Source organism: Aedes aegypti, chromosome 3, assembly GCF_002204515.2.
Source record: "Aedes aegypti strain LVP_AGWG chromosome 3, AaegL5.0 Primary Assembly, whole genome shotgun sequence".
NCBI lineage: Eukaryota > Metazoa > Arthropoda > Insecta > Diptera > Culicidae > Aedes > Aedes aegypti.
In genome coordinates, this window is record NC_035109.1 from 102,774,045 (window position 1) to 102,789,740 (window position 15,696).

At 42.6% G+C, this 15,696-nt stretch overlaps 1 protein-coding gene across 1 annotated transcript; it reads left to right on the forward strand.

The window, feature by feature from the left end:
• Positions 1 to 333: 333 nt before the first annotated feature.
• LOC5563586 (phosphoenolpyruvate carboxykinase [GTP]) lies at positions 334 to 2,773 on the forward strand. Its single transcript, XM_001647886.2, has 3 exons — positions 334 to 588; positions 648 to 1,242; positions 1,304 to 2,773. Exons 1-3 carry the CDS (start codon positions 560 to 562, stop codon positions 2,621 to 2,623), a joined length of 1,944 nt encoding a protein of 647 aa, XP_001647936.2. The 5' UTR covers positions 334 to 559; the 3' UTR covers positions 2,624 to 2,773.
• The last annotated feature ends 12,923 nt before the right edge of the window (positions 2,774 to 15,696 follow it).

The window sequence follows — 15,696 nt, forward strand, 5'->3', positions numbered from 1 at the left end:
AATTTATCAATACGTCAACCAGTCAGCAACGTATTTCACTTGCGTAAATTCACGAAAACAAATCCCGAAATCAGCTCATTTGAAAACAAAAACATTGCCAAACGCCGAAAATCCTTCGCCAATTCGCGCACTTTCTGCATGTCATGCCATCCCGACTGCCAATGATAACGGCCTAAGGTCAGGTAACCCATCGAGGTCAGCCAATCAGAGAGCGGAGCGATAAGTGTTGAGCCTCCTTCTGCGATTATTCTGCTGCACCCAAGAACAAGAACAACCAATCGAAGACACTCAATCCAAGAATGGTATATAAGAACCGGTCGGCACACGCTCCAAGCATCAGTCATCATTCAAGCGAGTGAAATGAAACAAAGTGTCGTTTTTGAGGAGTGCTGTGTTCTGAAAATCAAAAGTGATAATTACTATAAACGTGAAATTAGTTAGTTCCGATTCGTGCTGAATACGAAACCAATATAGTAGCATAAGCATAAAAAGCAAAATAACCAAAAAAATTAAAAAAGTTATAAAACAAACTAAAAAAATTACAAAATAACTCGTAAAAATGCCTCAAGTCATTGAACAATTCACCAAGTAAGTACCCATCTACCACTAGGAAGAACGACTATTCAAACAAGCTCTTCTCTCCTCAGGCTGCCAACCGCTTTTGGCTGCTCTCCAAAACTTCGTTCCGTAGCGGACAACCAAATCCGTGGCATCACCATCGTCAACGGACATGTGGCCCAGCTATCGTCCAAAATCCGTACCTACGTTGAAGAGTCTGTTGCCATGTGCCAACCAGATCGCATCCATATCGTCGACGGAAGCGAGCAGGAAAGTGCTACCCTGATTAATACTCTTCACGCTCTCGGAACGGTACAGCCGCTGCCCAAGTATGAGAACTGCTGGCTGGCCCGCACCAACCCAGCCGATGTTGCCCGTGTCGAATCCAAGACCTTCATCTGTACTCAGCGACGTGAGCAAGCCATCCCAACTCCGAAGGATGGCGTCCAGGGGAGCCTCGGTAACTGGATCTCGCCCGAAGACTACGAGAAGGCAATCCGTTCTCGTTTCCCCGGTTGCATGAAGGGACGTACCATGTACGTGGTTCCATTCTCCATGGGACCGATCGCTTCGCCGTTGTCCAAGTTCGGCATTGAACTCACCGATTCAGCTTACGTGGTCTGCTCGATGCGTATCATGACTCGCATGGGTGTTGAAATCCTCGAGAAGCTCTCAGATAACTCCGTAAGTTATTGAATGTACTCTGCCCTGTTGACCTTTGCTAATCACACATCTCTTCAAACAGGACTTTATCAAGTGTTTGCACTCGGTGGGCACTCCAGCCAGCGGAAAGATCACCATGCCATCATGGCCCTGTGATCCGGAAAGAACCATCATTCTACACAAACCGGCCAACAACGAAATTGTCTCCTATGGATCAGGCTACGGCGGCAACTCCCTCCTCGGTAAGAAATGCTTTGCCCTACGTATCGGAAGCACGATCGCTCAACGTGAGGGATGGCTCGCCGAACACATGTTGATCCTCGGCATCACCGACCCCAACGGTGTCAAAAAGTACATTGCCGCTGCTTTCCCGTCTGCTTGTGGCAAAACTAACCTAGCCATGATGACGCCAACTCTTCCTGGATACACCATGGAATGCGTCGGTGATGACATCGCCTGGATGAAGTTTGACTCCAAGGGACAACTACGCGCCATCAACCCGGAAAATGGTTTCTTCGGAGTCGCTCCGGGAACCTCCTCGGAAACCAACCCGAACGCTATGGAAACCGTTTACAAGAACACGATCTTTACCAACGTCGCCGCCACATCCGACGGCGGAGTGTTCTGGGAAGGAATGGAAAAGGAAATCGATCCTGAAGTCGAGATCACCGACTGGTTGGGCCAGCCGTGGAAGATGGGTGTATCAAAGACACCAGCTGCCCACCCGAACTCTCGCTTCTGCGCCCCGGCAAGTCAGTGCCCAATCATTGACCCCGCCTGGGAAGACAACGAGGGAGTTCCTATTTCGGCCATTCTTTTCGGAGGACGTCGTCCCGAAGGTGTTCCACTAGTGTACGAAGCGAACTCATGGTCCCACGGAGTATTCATTGGATCTGCCATGCGCAGTGAAACCACAGCCGCCGCCGAACACAAAGGAAAAATGATCATGAATGACCCATTCGCAATGCGTCCATTCTTCGGTTACAACTTCGGCGACTATCTGAAACACTGGCTTAGCATGGAAAACCGTTGTGCTGAAGCCGGTGGACACATGCCCAAGATCTTCCACGTTAACTGGTTCCGCAAGGATGCCAATGGTAAGTTCCTGTGGCCAGGATTTGGCGAAAATTGCCGAGTATTAGAATGGGTTCTGCAGCGGGTGGACGAACATGAATGCTACGAGGAAACTGCTATCGGTCGTATTCCCGCCAAGGGTGCCCTTAACTACAATAACCTGAACTGCTCGATCAACGAGAAGGAACTGTTCTCGATACCGAAGGACTTCTGGCTGAAGGAGGTCGACGAGATTAAGCAGTACTACGACAACCAGCTGCCGCACGATTTACCCCAGAAGATCGCGCAGGAGCTGGCTGAACTCAAGAGTCGCGTTGTGCAGATGTGAATTGTTCAATGATTGCTTGCAGGCAGTAGGGTATAAGTAAAATAAGGGTAATAGTTAATAATGTTTCTCGATTTCAAGAGGATATAGAGTATAAGATTTGTTACTGTGTAATTGGTTATCTAAACAATAAAATTTTTCGTAAATTTAATATGAAATTTTGTCATTACTCGTTGCTTCTACATAACTGTCCGTTAACAAAATGATCACCCCTTTTTTATCGTTGCTTTATTTTTTGTTATGTGATCGTTCGGATTTTATCATAAAAGGAGAGGAATCAATAACACTGCAGAACACTTTTTTGTCTCAAGCACCATAATACCGCTATTTATTTAAATTTGTGTTGCTTAATCTATTGCCTTTTCCAAAAAATCATAGCACGTCTAGTTTTAGAGTTATTGACTATTAAATGTAGAACTTGACAATTTCAGTGAACTTGCATGCAAGTTTAACAGCCAGTAAGGCAATTTATTTGTTTAAAAGAATTCCCACTTCATGTATTAAACAATGCTTATCAACATAGTTCATAATACAGTGCGATTCCGTTTTTGGCAACAAAGTTGAAATTTTCAGTTGCCAAAAACGGAACCATGCCAAAATCGGAACCCATATTTCAAATTTTATTTTTCAAGTATTGGTTTTGAAAACATCATTACAATGTTAATACATCATTTTTATGGAATTATAAGGCGTTGAAGCTTCGAAAAGGTTCACTTCGAAACATTTTTCCGAAGGGTTATACTATGCTATGAATCTATAGCCCCGTAACATTTTTCTGGTGGCGTTAAAAAAGGCGTAATTTAACGTCTTCAATTATTTTTCAGAAGCTTTATGTATATTTTTTGTATAAGATGGCCTTGTAAAACCAATAATCGCATAAGTGACTTTTATTGAAGAACTGGACATTTTCTTAAAACTATAAATGAACATGATAATTTTTTTTTTCTTCTAAAGACGTATTTGTGAATCAAAAGCGCTGGGTATTGCAAAACGGCATGAACTGTTTTTTCTTATTAAATGACCATTTAAAGTCAGTTTTACTTTTGGAGCGTAAAATTTGAAAAATGCGATGAGTTTAGAATTGCTCAATTTATGTTTCTGATAAAGTAAAGCAATTTATAATGCATGGTTGACTGCATCAAAAGGGCAAACGTAAATATGAGATGATGCATAAATGTGACTTGTAATTTGGAAGAATTTAATTTTTACTTGAAATAATTTTTAATTGAGCTTGATATATGTTTTACACCTACCTTATGGCCCTCCGAACATTTAGGGGGAATGGTCCTCCGGAAATCTAGGGGGTTGGTGTCAGGCCCTGCAAGCCAACCGTAAAAACACATCAGCACAGGAACGTCAACGAGAGAATACGGACCGGAACAATCGGCAAAGACCACAGCGACGAAAATGGACTAGCGATTGGAAACTCGGTACGTGGAACTGCAAATCTCTCAACTTCATTGGAAGTACTCGCATACTCTCCGATGTACTGAAGACCCGCGGTTTCGACATCGTAGCGCTGCAGGAGGTGTGCTGGACAGGAGCATTGGTGCGAACGTTTAGAGGTAATCATACCATCTACCAGAGCTGCGGCAACACACGCGAGCTGGGAACAGCTTTCATAGTGATGGGTGATATGCAAAGGCGCGTGATCGGGTGGTGGCCGATCAATGAACGAATGTGCAAGTTAAGAATCAAAGGCCGATTCTTTAACTTCAGCATAATCAACGTGCATAGCCCACACTCCGGAAGCACTGATGATGACAAGGACGCATTTTACGCGCAGCTCGAACGCGAGTACGACCGCTGCCCAAGCCACGACGTCAAGATCATCATAGGAGATTTGAACGCTCAGGTTGGCCAGGAGGAGGAGTTCAGACCGACGATTGGAAAGTTCAGCGCCCACCGGCTGACGAACGAGAACGGCCTACGACTGATAGATTTTGCCGCCTCCAAGAACATGGCCATTCGTAGCACCTATTTCCAGCACAGCCTCCCGTATCGGTACACCTGGAGATCACCTCAGCAGACAGAATCGCAAATCGACCACGTTTTGATCGATGGACGGCACTTCTCCGACATAACCGACGTCAGAACCTATCGTGGCGCCAACATTGACTCCGACCACTACCTGGTGATGGTGAAACTGCGCCCAAAACTATCCGTCATCAACAATGTACGGTACCGACGCCCGCCCCGGTACAATCTCGAGCGGCTGAAACAACCGGATGTCGCCAATGCGTACGCGCAGCATCTTGAGGCAGCATTGCCGGATGAGGGCGAGCTCGATAGGGCCCCTCTTGAGGACTGCTGGAGGACAGTCAAAGCAGCCATTAACGACGCTGCCGAAAGCGTTGTCGGACATGTGGAACGGAGCTCAAGAAACGATTGGTTCGACGAGGAGTGCCAGGAGGTTTTAGAGGAGAAGAATGCAGCGCGGGCTGCAATGCTGCAGCATGGTACGCGGCAAAAGTGGAACGATACAGACTGAAGCGGAAACAGCAAACCCGCCTATTCCGGGACAAAAAGCGCCGCCTGGAAGAGGTGGAATGCCAAGAGATGGAGTTGCTGTACCGTTCTCAAGAAACGCGGAAGTTCTATCAGAAGCTCAACACATCCCGCAAAGGCTTCGTGCCGCGAGCTGAGATGTGCCGGGATAAGGATGGGAGCATCTTGACGGACGGACGCGAGGTGATCGAAAGGTGGAAGCAGCACTACGATGAACACCTGAATGGCGCAGAGAACACAGGCACAGAAGGTCAGGACAGCGAAGGCGATGGCTACGTCAGCATAGCGGACAGCTGAAATCAACCAGCTCCCACGATGGGGGAAGTTAAGGATGCCATTCAACAGCTCAAGAACAACAAAGCCGCTGGCAAGGATGGTATCGGAGCTGAACTCATCAAGATGGGCCCGGACAGGTTGGCCGCTTGTCTGCATCGGCTGACAGTCAGAATCTGGGAAACGGAACAGCTACCGGAGGAGTGGAAGCAAGGCGTTATATGCCCTATCTACAAAAAGGGCGACAAACTGGAGTGTGAAAATTATCGTGCAATCACCATCCTAAACGCCGCCTATAAAGTGCTATCCCAGATTCTCTTCCGTCGTCTATCACCTATAGCAAACGAGTTCGTGGGAAGTTATCAAGCAGGTTTCATCGACGGCCGCTCGACAACGGACCAGATCTTTTCCGTGCGGCAAATCCTCCAGAAATGCCGTGAGTACCAGGTCCCTACGCACCATTTGTTCATCGATTTCAAGGCGGCATACGATAGTATCGACCGCATAGAGCTATGGAAAATCATGGACGAGAACAGCTTTCCCGGGAAGCTCACAAGATTGATCAGAGCAACGATGGACGGTGTGCAAAACTGCGTGAAGATCTCGGGCGAACACTCCAGTTCGTTCGAGTCTCGGCGGGGACTACGACAGGGCGACGGACTTTCGTGCCTGTTGTTCAATATTGCGCTTGAAGGTGTCATGCGGAGAGCCGGACTTAACAGTCGAGGCACGATTTTCACGAGATCCGGACAATTTGTTTGCTTCGCGGACGACATGGATATTATTGGGAGAAAATTTGAAACGGTGGCAGATTTGTTCACCCGCCTGAAACGCGAAGCAACAAGAGTCGGGCTAATGGTGAATGCGTCGAAAACAAAGTACATGCTGGTTGGCGGAACTGAGCGCGACAGGGCCCGCCTAGGAAGCAGTGTTACGATAGACGGGGATACCTTCGAGGTGGTGGACGAGTTCGTCTACCTCGGATCCTTGTTGACGGCTGACAACAATGTTAGTCGGGAAATACGAAGGCGCATCATCAGCGGAAGTCGTGCCTACTATGGGCTCCAGAAGAAACTGCGGTCAAGAAAGATTCACCCCCGCACCAAATGCACGATGTACAAAACGCTCATAAGACCGGTAGTCCTCTATGGGCATGAGGCGTGGACTATGCTCGAGGAGGACTTGCAAGCTCTTGGGGTTTTCGAACGCCGAGTGCTAAGGACGATCTTCGGCGGCGTGCAGGAGAACGGCGTGTGGCGGCGAAGGATGAACCACGAGCTCGCTCAACTCTACGGCGAACCCAGTATCGTGAAGGTAGCTAAAGCTGGAAGGATACGCTGGGCAGGGCATGTTGCAAGAATGCCGGACAACAACCCTGTAAAGATGGTGTTCGCCACGAATCCGGTCGGAACAAGAAGGCGTGGGGCGCAGCGAGCTAGGTGGATTGACCAGGTACACCAGGACCTGGAGAGCGTGGGTCACAGTCGAGGATGGAGAGAAGCGGCCATGAACCGAGGGAATTGGCGAAATATTGTTGGCGAGGCTTTATCAAGATAATTGATGTAAAGCCAAATAAGTAAGTAAGTACCTTATGAAATCAACCGAAATTTACAGGATCCTGTTATGAATCCTCAAGAACCTTATAGTAATCTTCAGGTTCTTATAAGATTTCTACAGAAAAAAAACGCTTGAGCTCTGATGCATCTCGCCAAGCATCCGTTATCGCATAGAGTTCTTAGGATCTTGTTAAGGAATTTTCTAGGAGTTAACATCTTCGAATTCCGCTGCGATGTTGCTGAACAAGTCTCTCTCAAGTCTCCGATGAAAAATTTAAAAGTTTATTATTATTAGGCTACCACTAGCACACCGCAAATTCCTCTAGGAAACTTTTAAAAAATCCCCAAGTTTTCGCCGGAAATATTAAAAATACTAATAGAAATTCTCATTATCCCGCTTAAAATTTACAGGACGCCCTAGAGTTTATAAGGAATCACCAGGTTTTGGATATGATCCTCAATAACCAATTATACACTCTAAGGATCCCTCAACAAGCCCTTAGTGTCCACTTGGAATCTGCAGATATCCTCATGAGTTGTGGGAGTCCTCATTGAAAAGTCCCACAAGAACCAAGAATCCCTTAAGGATTCTCCTGGTTACAGTTAGGATACTCATATCCTCAGCTCGTAAGGAAAATTTTGATGATAATGAGACCCGTATCCTTGATTAACAATCTTGTACAGAATTCTGGATCGTCTCTTAACAAATCTAACGCCTTACAAGTTCCTTGTTAAAGAAGGAACGTAGCTTTAAATTGTTGACGCAGAAAGATCAATATACACACCAATACCACAGACAAAAAGTTAAAACACACTCAGTCATATTTATCGCACGCTTCAATGATATTATTGAGAATAAATTGTAGTTTGGACTGTATTCGCATTTGTCATGTTATTTAATGAAATTTATTAAAAGTTATGATACACGACATTTTGCTGTACATATTTGTATCTTTTATTGCGGTGTGTTTTGCATGTATGTAAAACCATAATAATAAAGACAGTAAGCCAAAAAGATGAGACAAAATTTATGATTGTAACTCTGTGTGAGTCTTAGATTTTTTGTTTCTCTTATGTCGGTGCTGGTGCTTTGTTCAAACAAGCTGTTCCAAATCTGAAGAACAGAGTTTATAATTTTAGCACCTACTGGCAGACTCAAGTGGGCTGGTCACTCAATATGAATGCCTAAGAAAAGAGATTGGTCTTTAGTTGAGATACTGGTAGAGATTGTTGGCCTCATGAAACGTTGCCAATGTATGACCAATGAACATTCTGAAATAAAGAAGCGCGTACGCGAGTCCTTAGTAGTTGGTGAGATTTGAGGAAATATCGACAAAAATGGAGCTCTGGAATGTAATCGGTGTGGAGTTGACATGCTTTTTAAATGACTAAAGCAACAGACACGATAATATTTACAAAAATTTACAAATTTCAATGGTATTGAAAAATGTTAACAACTACCGAAAAGCTAAACATTACATATAATTTGCAATTGGATTAGATGGACCAATTGATGTGAAGATTTGCGAAAAAGTTACACGTCTTCTCAGTGAGAATCGAACTCACGACTCCCCGATCTCTAGTTGGGGCGCGTTAACCACTACGCCATGAGAGGACTCATGAACGCAGAAGTTAACCTGAATTCGATTTCAGCTCAATAATCACGTGGTCCTCTTTCGCAAAGTGCACCTCTTTCGGAAGAATTAGATGCCCATCCAAACACAACGCTTTCTATATATATCCAATGCCTAGCCCGAGAGCGCATTGTTTTTTAGATATAGGAATAGCACACTACACTAGCCAGCAACTGCGCTGGCTGAGGTTTCTATTGTGTGGGCTTCCAATGGGTCGCGACGTTCTCAAACGACCGGTTACGGAACATGAGTCCGTTGCTCGATAAATACTTGTTTTAATTATGAATCGTGGTTTACGGCCAACCAGCCGAGTGGAAGTTTAACAACTACCGAAAAATGTTGCCAAAAACGGATCCATTTTGTTGCCAAAATCGGGGGGTGCCAAAATCGGAGCATGCCAAAAACGGAGCATGCCAAAAACGGAATCTCACTGTATGTTGATGCTCACAAGTTGATTTTTGATGGATTAGAAATGTATTGTATTTTGTAGGGCTGTGCAAATATCGATATTATCGATAATATCGATATTATCGGATCGATTTTATCGATACAATATCCGGTATCTCTCGGGCCGATATTGTTCGATAACGATAAAACTATTATCGATCCGATATCTGGTCCGATAATCAGAACAGCATTTATTGATTATATTACATAAATGAAAATTATTGAACCATTTGAGAAATCCGTTGGGTATGGCAAAATATCACTACAAAACTTAAATAATGAACTCCATAATTCAAAAGTTGGTGTCTACAAATCCGAAATTGATTCCAAAAATCTATTTTGAACAATATCGGATATCGGTTCGATATCGATAATTTCAAATCCAATATATCGCCGATACCGATATTGAATTAATATGATATCGCCGATACCGATAAATCCTCAAAGTGCACAGCCCTAGTATTTTGCCATATAAGAGTATTTTGTATTGGAGACTACAAGCATATTGAGAGGATTTAATTCAAATTAAATCGTGTTGTTTAAACTAAATTATATATTGAATGAAAGCTGAAATCATATTTTGTATGATTGATGGATTACTATAGATTACTAAAAATTTTGATAAAAAAAAATACTTTAAATTTCATGTGAACACCAATGAAACTAGTGTTTTACACAACTTTGGCAACCACACATCTACTGAAGACACCTAATTTTATCCTTGAGACACGCAAAAAAGTCATTTTCATTACGCTGTGTAATAAAACTTCCATCGCAGTCGAAATCCGAATGACCAGTTGTTTTCTATTCACACAGCTAATTGAAATTTTCAGTTATTCAATAGCTATAAAAACACAACAAATTAGGAGCAATCACTTTGATAAAGCGACACGATTGATTAATTACTGCTACAGTAATATTGAAGAAAGGATATGCTGCAGGATAACTTACCAAAGACAAAAATACAAAAATCAATTTCATTATTTATTATATCGAGACTTTCAGCCGGTGGCTGGTTCGTCTCCATAAATAAATTTCATGAAAATGCAGCATAACAATTCTGATACTGATTCATACCTTCATAAAATATCGGAAAAAATCTCAAATGTATATAACCAGAGAAGTAGATTTGAGTATTGTACTTTTAAATTCAGACTTGTAACCTTCTTCAGTGTCAGTTACTTACATCCACTCAAATCGGAACATACGCATTTTTGACTCAATCTCACCCCCAACCACGGTACTTAAGATGCTGCCAAAAATTATCAATTTAAATTTTTAGAAAACTGACACTGAATGGTACATAACTCAGGTATCATGTTTCAGAAGGCCAGCTTCAGAGGCCCGTTCCCGCCATTTGGGAGATTTGTGCCATCGCCATATTTGAGCCTATTTCATCATCTACCCGATGGGAGAGGAAAGGGAAGAGAAAGTTGGAAGGAAAAAGGCATGTGGTATCTTGAAAAGGAAAAATGGCATAAGCGAAATGAAAGCTAGTAGCTTCATACCACAATGGATTCAAACAGCGCACTAAAAAGGGCTCTGAAAAACGCATGAGTGTAAAGAGAGCACATAGCTCATTACCACAGCGGGTTAAGAATAACATAACTTCATGAAGATTTATGTTTCTGAAACCAGTTGTACTTAATAAGTGTTAACCAAGTGATTGGAATCGTAATTTCGCGAAAACTGAATAGTTACATATCAAGTGAACAGAAATTCCATAATCAAAATCACAACTATCACATACAAATGTATCAACACGCTGAATATTAGCCATGTGATAGTTGAGTCGGCAGTGGTAAGTCAACGCTTTGACCAAGAAATGCAACTCTGCTTTGACAGATTTGATAAATACTTTGCCACATTTGGGGATAGCTCAGTACAATCTAATGAATTTCGTGTACTTATTTTTTTTTTTTGGGTTTTCATCAAAAACCTCGCCAACAATATTTCGCCAATTCACTCGGTTCGCGACCATGAATTCTCTCCATCCTCGACTGCGTCTTGGTACACCTGGTCAATCCATCTAGCTCGTTGCGCCCCACGCCTTCTTGTTCCGACCGGATTCGTGGCGAACACCATCTTTACAGGGCTGTTGTCCGGCATTCTTGCAACATTCCCTGTCCAGCGTATCCTTCCAGCTTAAGCCACCTTCAGGATACTGGGTTCACCGTAGAGTTGAGCGAGCTCGTGGTTCATCCTTCGCCGCCACACACCGTTATCCTGCACGTCGCCGAAGATCTTCCTTAACACTCGGCGTTCGAAAACCTCAAGAGCTTGCAAGTCCTCCTCAAGTATAGCCCACGCTTCATGCCTGTAGAGAACTACAGGTCTTATGAGGGTTTTGTACATCATTCCTTTGGTGCAATCTTTTTCGACCGCAGTTTCTTCTCGAGCCCATAGTAGGCACGACTTCCACATATGATGCGCCTTCGTATTTCTCGACTAACGTTGTTATCAGCCCTCTGCACGGATCCGAGGTTAACAAACTCGCCCACCACCTGGAAGGTATTCCCGTTTATCGTGACACTGTTATCTAGGCGAGCTCTGTCACGCTCAGTTCCGCCTACCAGCATGTACTTTATTTTTGATGCATTCACCACCAGTCCGACTTATGTAGCTTCACGTTTCAGTCAGGTGAAAAAACTGCCACCGTTTTGAATTTGCTCCCAATATATATTTTTTTTTAATTTATTTATTAGTATCATTTCAAACATTACATTCATTTCTTATATCTAGGTGTTCTGTGTTATTAAACAACACTATCATCCTAATATGGTAAAACAAATCTAATATTTTATTAACATTTTGTTAACAACATATTACATTTCATTTGCCGTAGCAGATCAGATTTTTTACAGGTGAGTTGATTTCACCTGCTTATAAGAGAAAAAAAAACGTTTTGAAAATACTTAACCTAACTTAACCTAAACATATAATGCATTAATCGTGGCAATAGAAGATTGTAACGATTTTTACCTGAATTTATTGTTTATTTTATTTGACATTTGTTCCAATGGTTCAACATTGGATATTCTATGTAACTCATGGGTACTATACCAGGGAGGAAGCTTCAGAATCATTTTCAAAATTTTATTTTGATTTCTCTGTAGAGCTTGCTTCCTGGTATTACAACAGCTAGTCCATACTGATACAGCATACAACATGGCTGGCCTGAAAATTTGTTTGAATATCAAAAGCTTGTTCTTAAGACAATGTTTTGATTTTCTATTAATAAGTGGATAGAGACATTTTACATATTTGTTACATTTGGCTTGAATGCCCTCAATGTGATTTTTGAAAGTTGAATTCTTATCTAGCATGAGCCCTAGGTACTTAACTTCATCTGTGCAATTTATTGGAACCCCTCTCATCGTAACAACATGTCTACTTGAAGGTTTCAAATAAAGAGCTTTTGGTTTATGTGGGAATATTATTAGTTGAGTTTTGGAAGCATTAGGAGAAATCTTACATTTTTGCAAGTATGAAGAAAAAATATCCAAACTTTTTTGCAATCGACTACAGATGACACGCAGGCTTCGTCCTTTGACGGAGAGGCCTATGTCATCCGCAAACAAAGATTTTTGACATCCCTGAGGTAACTCAGGTAAGTCAGATGTGAAAATATTGTATAATATTGGTCCCAAAATGCTGCCTTGGGGAACACCAGCTCTTACAGGAAGTCTTTCATATCTGGAGTTCTGATAATTAACCTGAAGTGTACGATTTAACAGATAGCTTTGGATTATTCTAACAATGTATGTTGGAAAATTAAACTTTTTTAATTTTACGATCAAACCTTCATGCCAAACACTGTCGAATGCTTTTTCTATGTCTAGAAGAGCAGGACCAGTAGAATAGCCTTCAGATTTGTTGGAACGGATCAAATTTGTTACACGTAAAATTTGATGAGTGGTCGAATGTCCATGGCGGAATCCGAACTGTTCATTTGCAAAAATTGAATTTTCGTTGATGTGGGCCATCATTCTGTTCAGAATAACCTTTTCAAAAAGTTTACTGATGCAGGAAAGCAAACTGATTGGACGATAGCTAGAAGCTTCTGCAGGATTTTTGTCTGGTTTTGATATTGGAACAACCTTAGCATTTTTCCATTTGTCAGGAAAATATGCTAATTGAAAACATTTGTTGAAAATATCAACTAAAAATGATAAGCTACTTTCTAGAATTGTCTTGATGAGGATGTAGAAAATTCCATCATCGCCAGGAGCTTTCATATTTTTGATTTTTTTAATAATAGTTCTCACTTCTTCCAAATCAGTCTCCCAGGCATTTTCGAAAACGTTCTCTTGATTGAGAATATTTTCGAAGTCCTGGGTAACTTGATATTCAATTGGACTAGTAAGTCCTAAATTAAAATTGTGTGCACTTTCAAACTGCAAAGCAAGTTTTTGAGCTTTTTCGCAATTAGTTAGTAATAATTTGTTTTCCTCTTTCAATGCCGGTATTGGCTTCTGAGGTTTTTTCAAGATTTTAGATAATTTCCAAAAGGGCTTAGAGGGTCCAATTGAGAAATTTTATTTTCAAAATTTTTGTTTCTTAAATCTGCAAAACGTTTCTTGATATCTTTCTGCAAATCCTGCCATATAATTTTCATAGCAGGATCACGAGTGCGTTGAAATTGCCTTCTCCTCACGTTTTTAAGACGGATCAAGAGTTTAAGATCATCGTCTATAATCACGGATTCAAATTTTACTTCTCATTTTGGAATTGCAATGCTCCTGGCTTCAACAATGGAATTTGTTAAAGTTTCAAGAGCATTATCAATATCAAGTTTAGTTTCTAAAGAAATGTTAACATCAAGATTAGAGTCAACATACGTTTCATATGTATTCCAGTCGGCTGATAAATAATTGAAAGTGGAGCTGATAGGATTGAGAGTCGCTTCATGGGATATTTGAAATATAACAGGGACATGATCAGAATCAAAATCAGCATGAGTAACTAATTGGCTACAAAGATGACTAGAGTCGGTTAAGACCAAATCAATCGTAGAAGGATTTCTAGAAGAGGAAAAACATGTAGGGCTATCAGGGTACTGAATTGAGAAATATCCTGAAGAGCACTCATCAAATAAAATTCTGTCGTTGGAATTACTTTGAGAATTATTCCATGACCGATGTTTGGCATTGAAGTCACCAATGACAAAAAAAAAAATATTTATGTTATCCGCGAGGCAGACAAATTGTCTGGATCTTGTGAAAATCGTGCCTCAACTGTTAAATCCGGCTCTCCGCATGATACCTATAAGCGCAATATTGAACAACAGGCACGAAAGTCCATCACCTTGACCTAGTCTTTGGCAACATTCGAACGAGCTGGAGTGTTCGCCCAAGATCTGCACGCAGTTTTGGATACTGTCAATCATTGCTTTAAGGTGAAGATGGATCGAAGCCAAACATCAAATTTTCAGGAGCACAAATCTGGAAAACCGAACACCCGTTTGAGCTGAAAACTCAATCGATTAGTCACCACCAGCTAGTGACCAATCGATTGAGTTTTCAGCTTAAACGAATGTTTGGTTCTCCAGATTTGTGTTCTAGAAAATTTTAGGTTTGGCTTCGATTTATCTTCACCTTAATCAATCTTGTGAAAAGCGGTTCTCGTCCTTGATCTTCCATAGCTCTACACGGTCAATACTGTCGTATGCCGCCTTGAAATCGATGAACAGGTTCTATAGTGGGACCTGGTACTCAACGCAGTTCTGGAGGATTTGCCGCACGGAATAGATCTGGTCCGTTGTCGAGCGGCCGTCGAGGAAATCTTCTCGATAGCTTCCCACGAACTCGTTTGCTGTAGGTGATAGATGATGGAAGATAATGTGGGGGCATATAACGCCTTGCTTTCACTCCTCCGGTAGCTGTTCCCTTTCCCAGATACTGACTATCAGCCGTTGCAGAACAGCGGCCAACCTCTCTAGGCACATCTTGATGAGTTCGGGTTCGAAACCATTCTTGCATGCGGCCTTAATGTTCTTGAGTCTTGGCATCCAACTTCCCTCATCGTGGGAACTGGTTGGTTTCCACTGTCCGCTGTGTCTATGTAGTTATCACCTTCGCTGTCCCGACCTTCTGTGCCTTGTTCTCTGCATCATTAAGGTGTGCATTGTAGTGCTGCTTCCACCTTTCGATCACCTCGCGTCCGTCCGTCAAGATGCTCCCATCCTTATCCCAGAACATTTAAGCTCGCGGTACGTAGTTTTCCAAGGGCCCAAATAGCCGTAGCGCTAAACGCGCAGCTATTCAGCATGACCATGCTGAGGGTGGTGGGTTCGAATCCTGCTGGTCGAGGATCTTTTCATAAAGGAAATTTTCTCGATTCCCAGGGCATAGAGTATCTTCGTACCTGCCACACGATATAAACATGCAAAAATGGTCAATCAATCTCTTCCAGGCGGCGCTTTATGTCCCGGAAAAGGCGCGCGGGTTTGCTGTTTCCGCTTCAGTCTGTATCGTTCCACGATTTGCCACGTACCATGTGCAGCGTTGCAGCTCGCGCCGCATCCTTCTCCTCCAAAACCTCCTGGCACTCCTCATCGAACCAATCGTTTCTTAAACTCCATTCCACGTATCCGACAATGACAATTTCGGCAGCGTCGTTAATGGCTGCTTTGACTGTCCTCCTGCAGTCCTCAAAA

What these genes read in the sequence shown, in the direction of transcription:
- LOC5563586 (XM_001647886.2), top strand. Translation starts at nt 560, where the DNA reads ATGCCTCAAGTCATTGAACAATTCACCAA. An exon ending in GTCATTGAACAATTCACCAA is followed by an intron (nt 589 to 647) that starts GTAAGTACCCAT and finishes TTCTCTCCTCAG; the next exon opens with GCTGCCAACCGCTTTTGGCT. An exon ending in AGAAGCTCTCAGATAACTCC is followed by an intron (nt 1,243 to 1,303) that starts GTAAGTTATTGA and finishes CTCTTCAAACAG; the next exon opens with GACTTTATCAAGTGTTTGCA.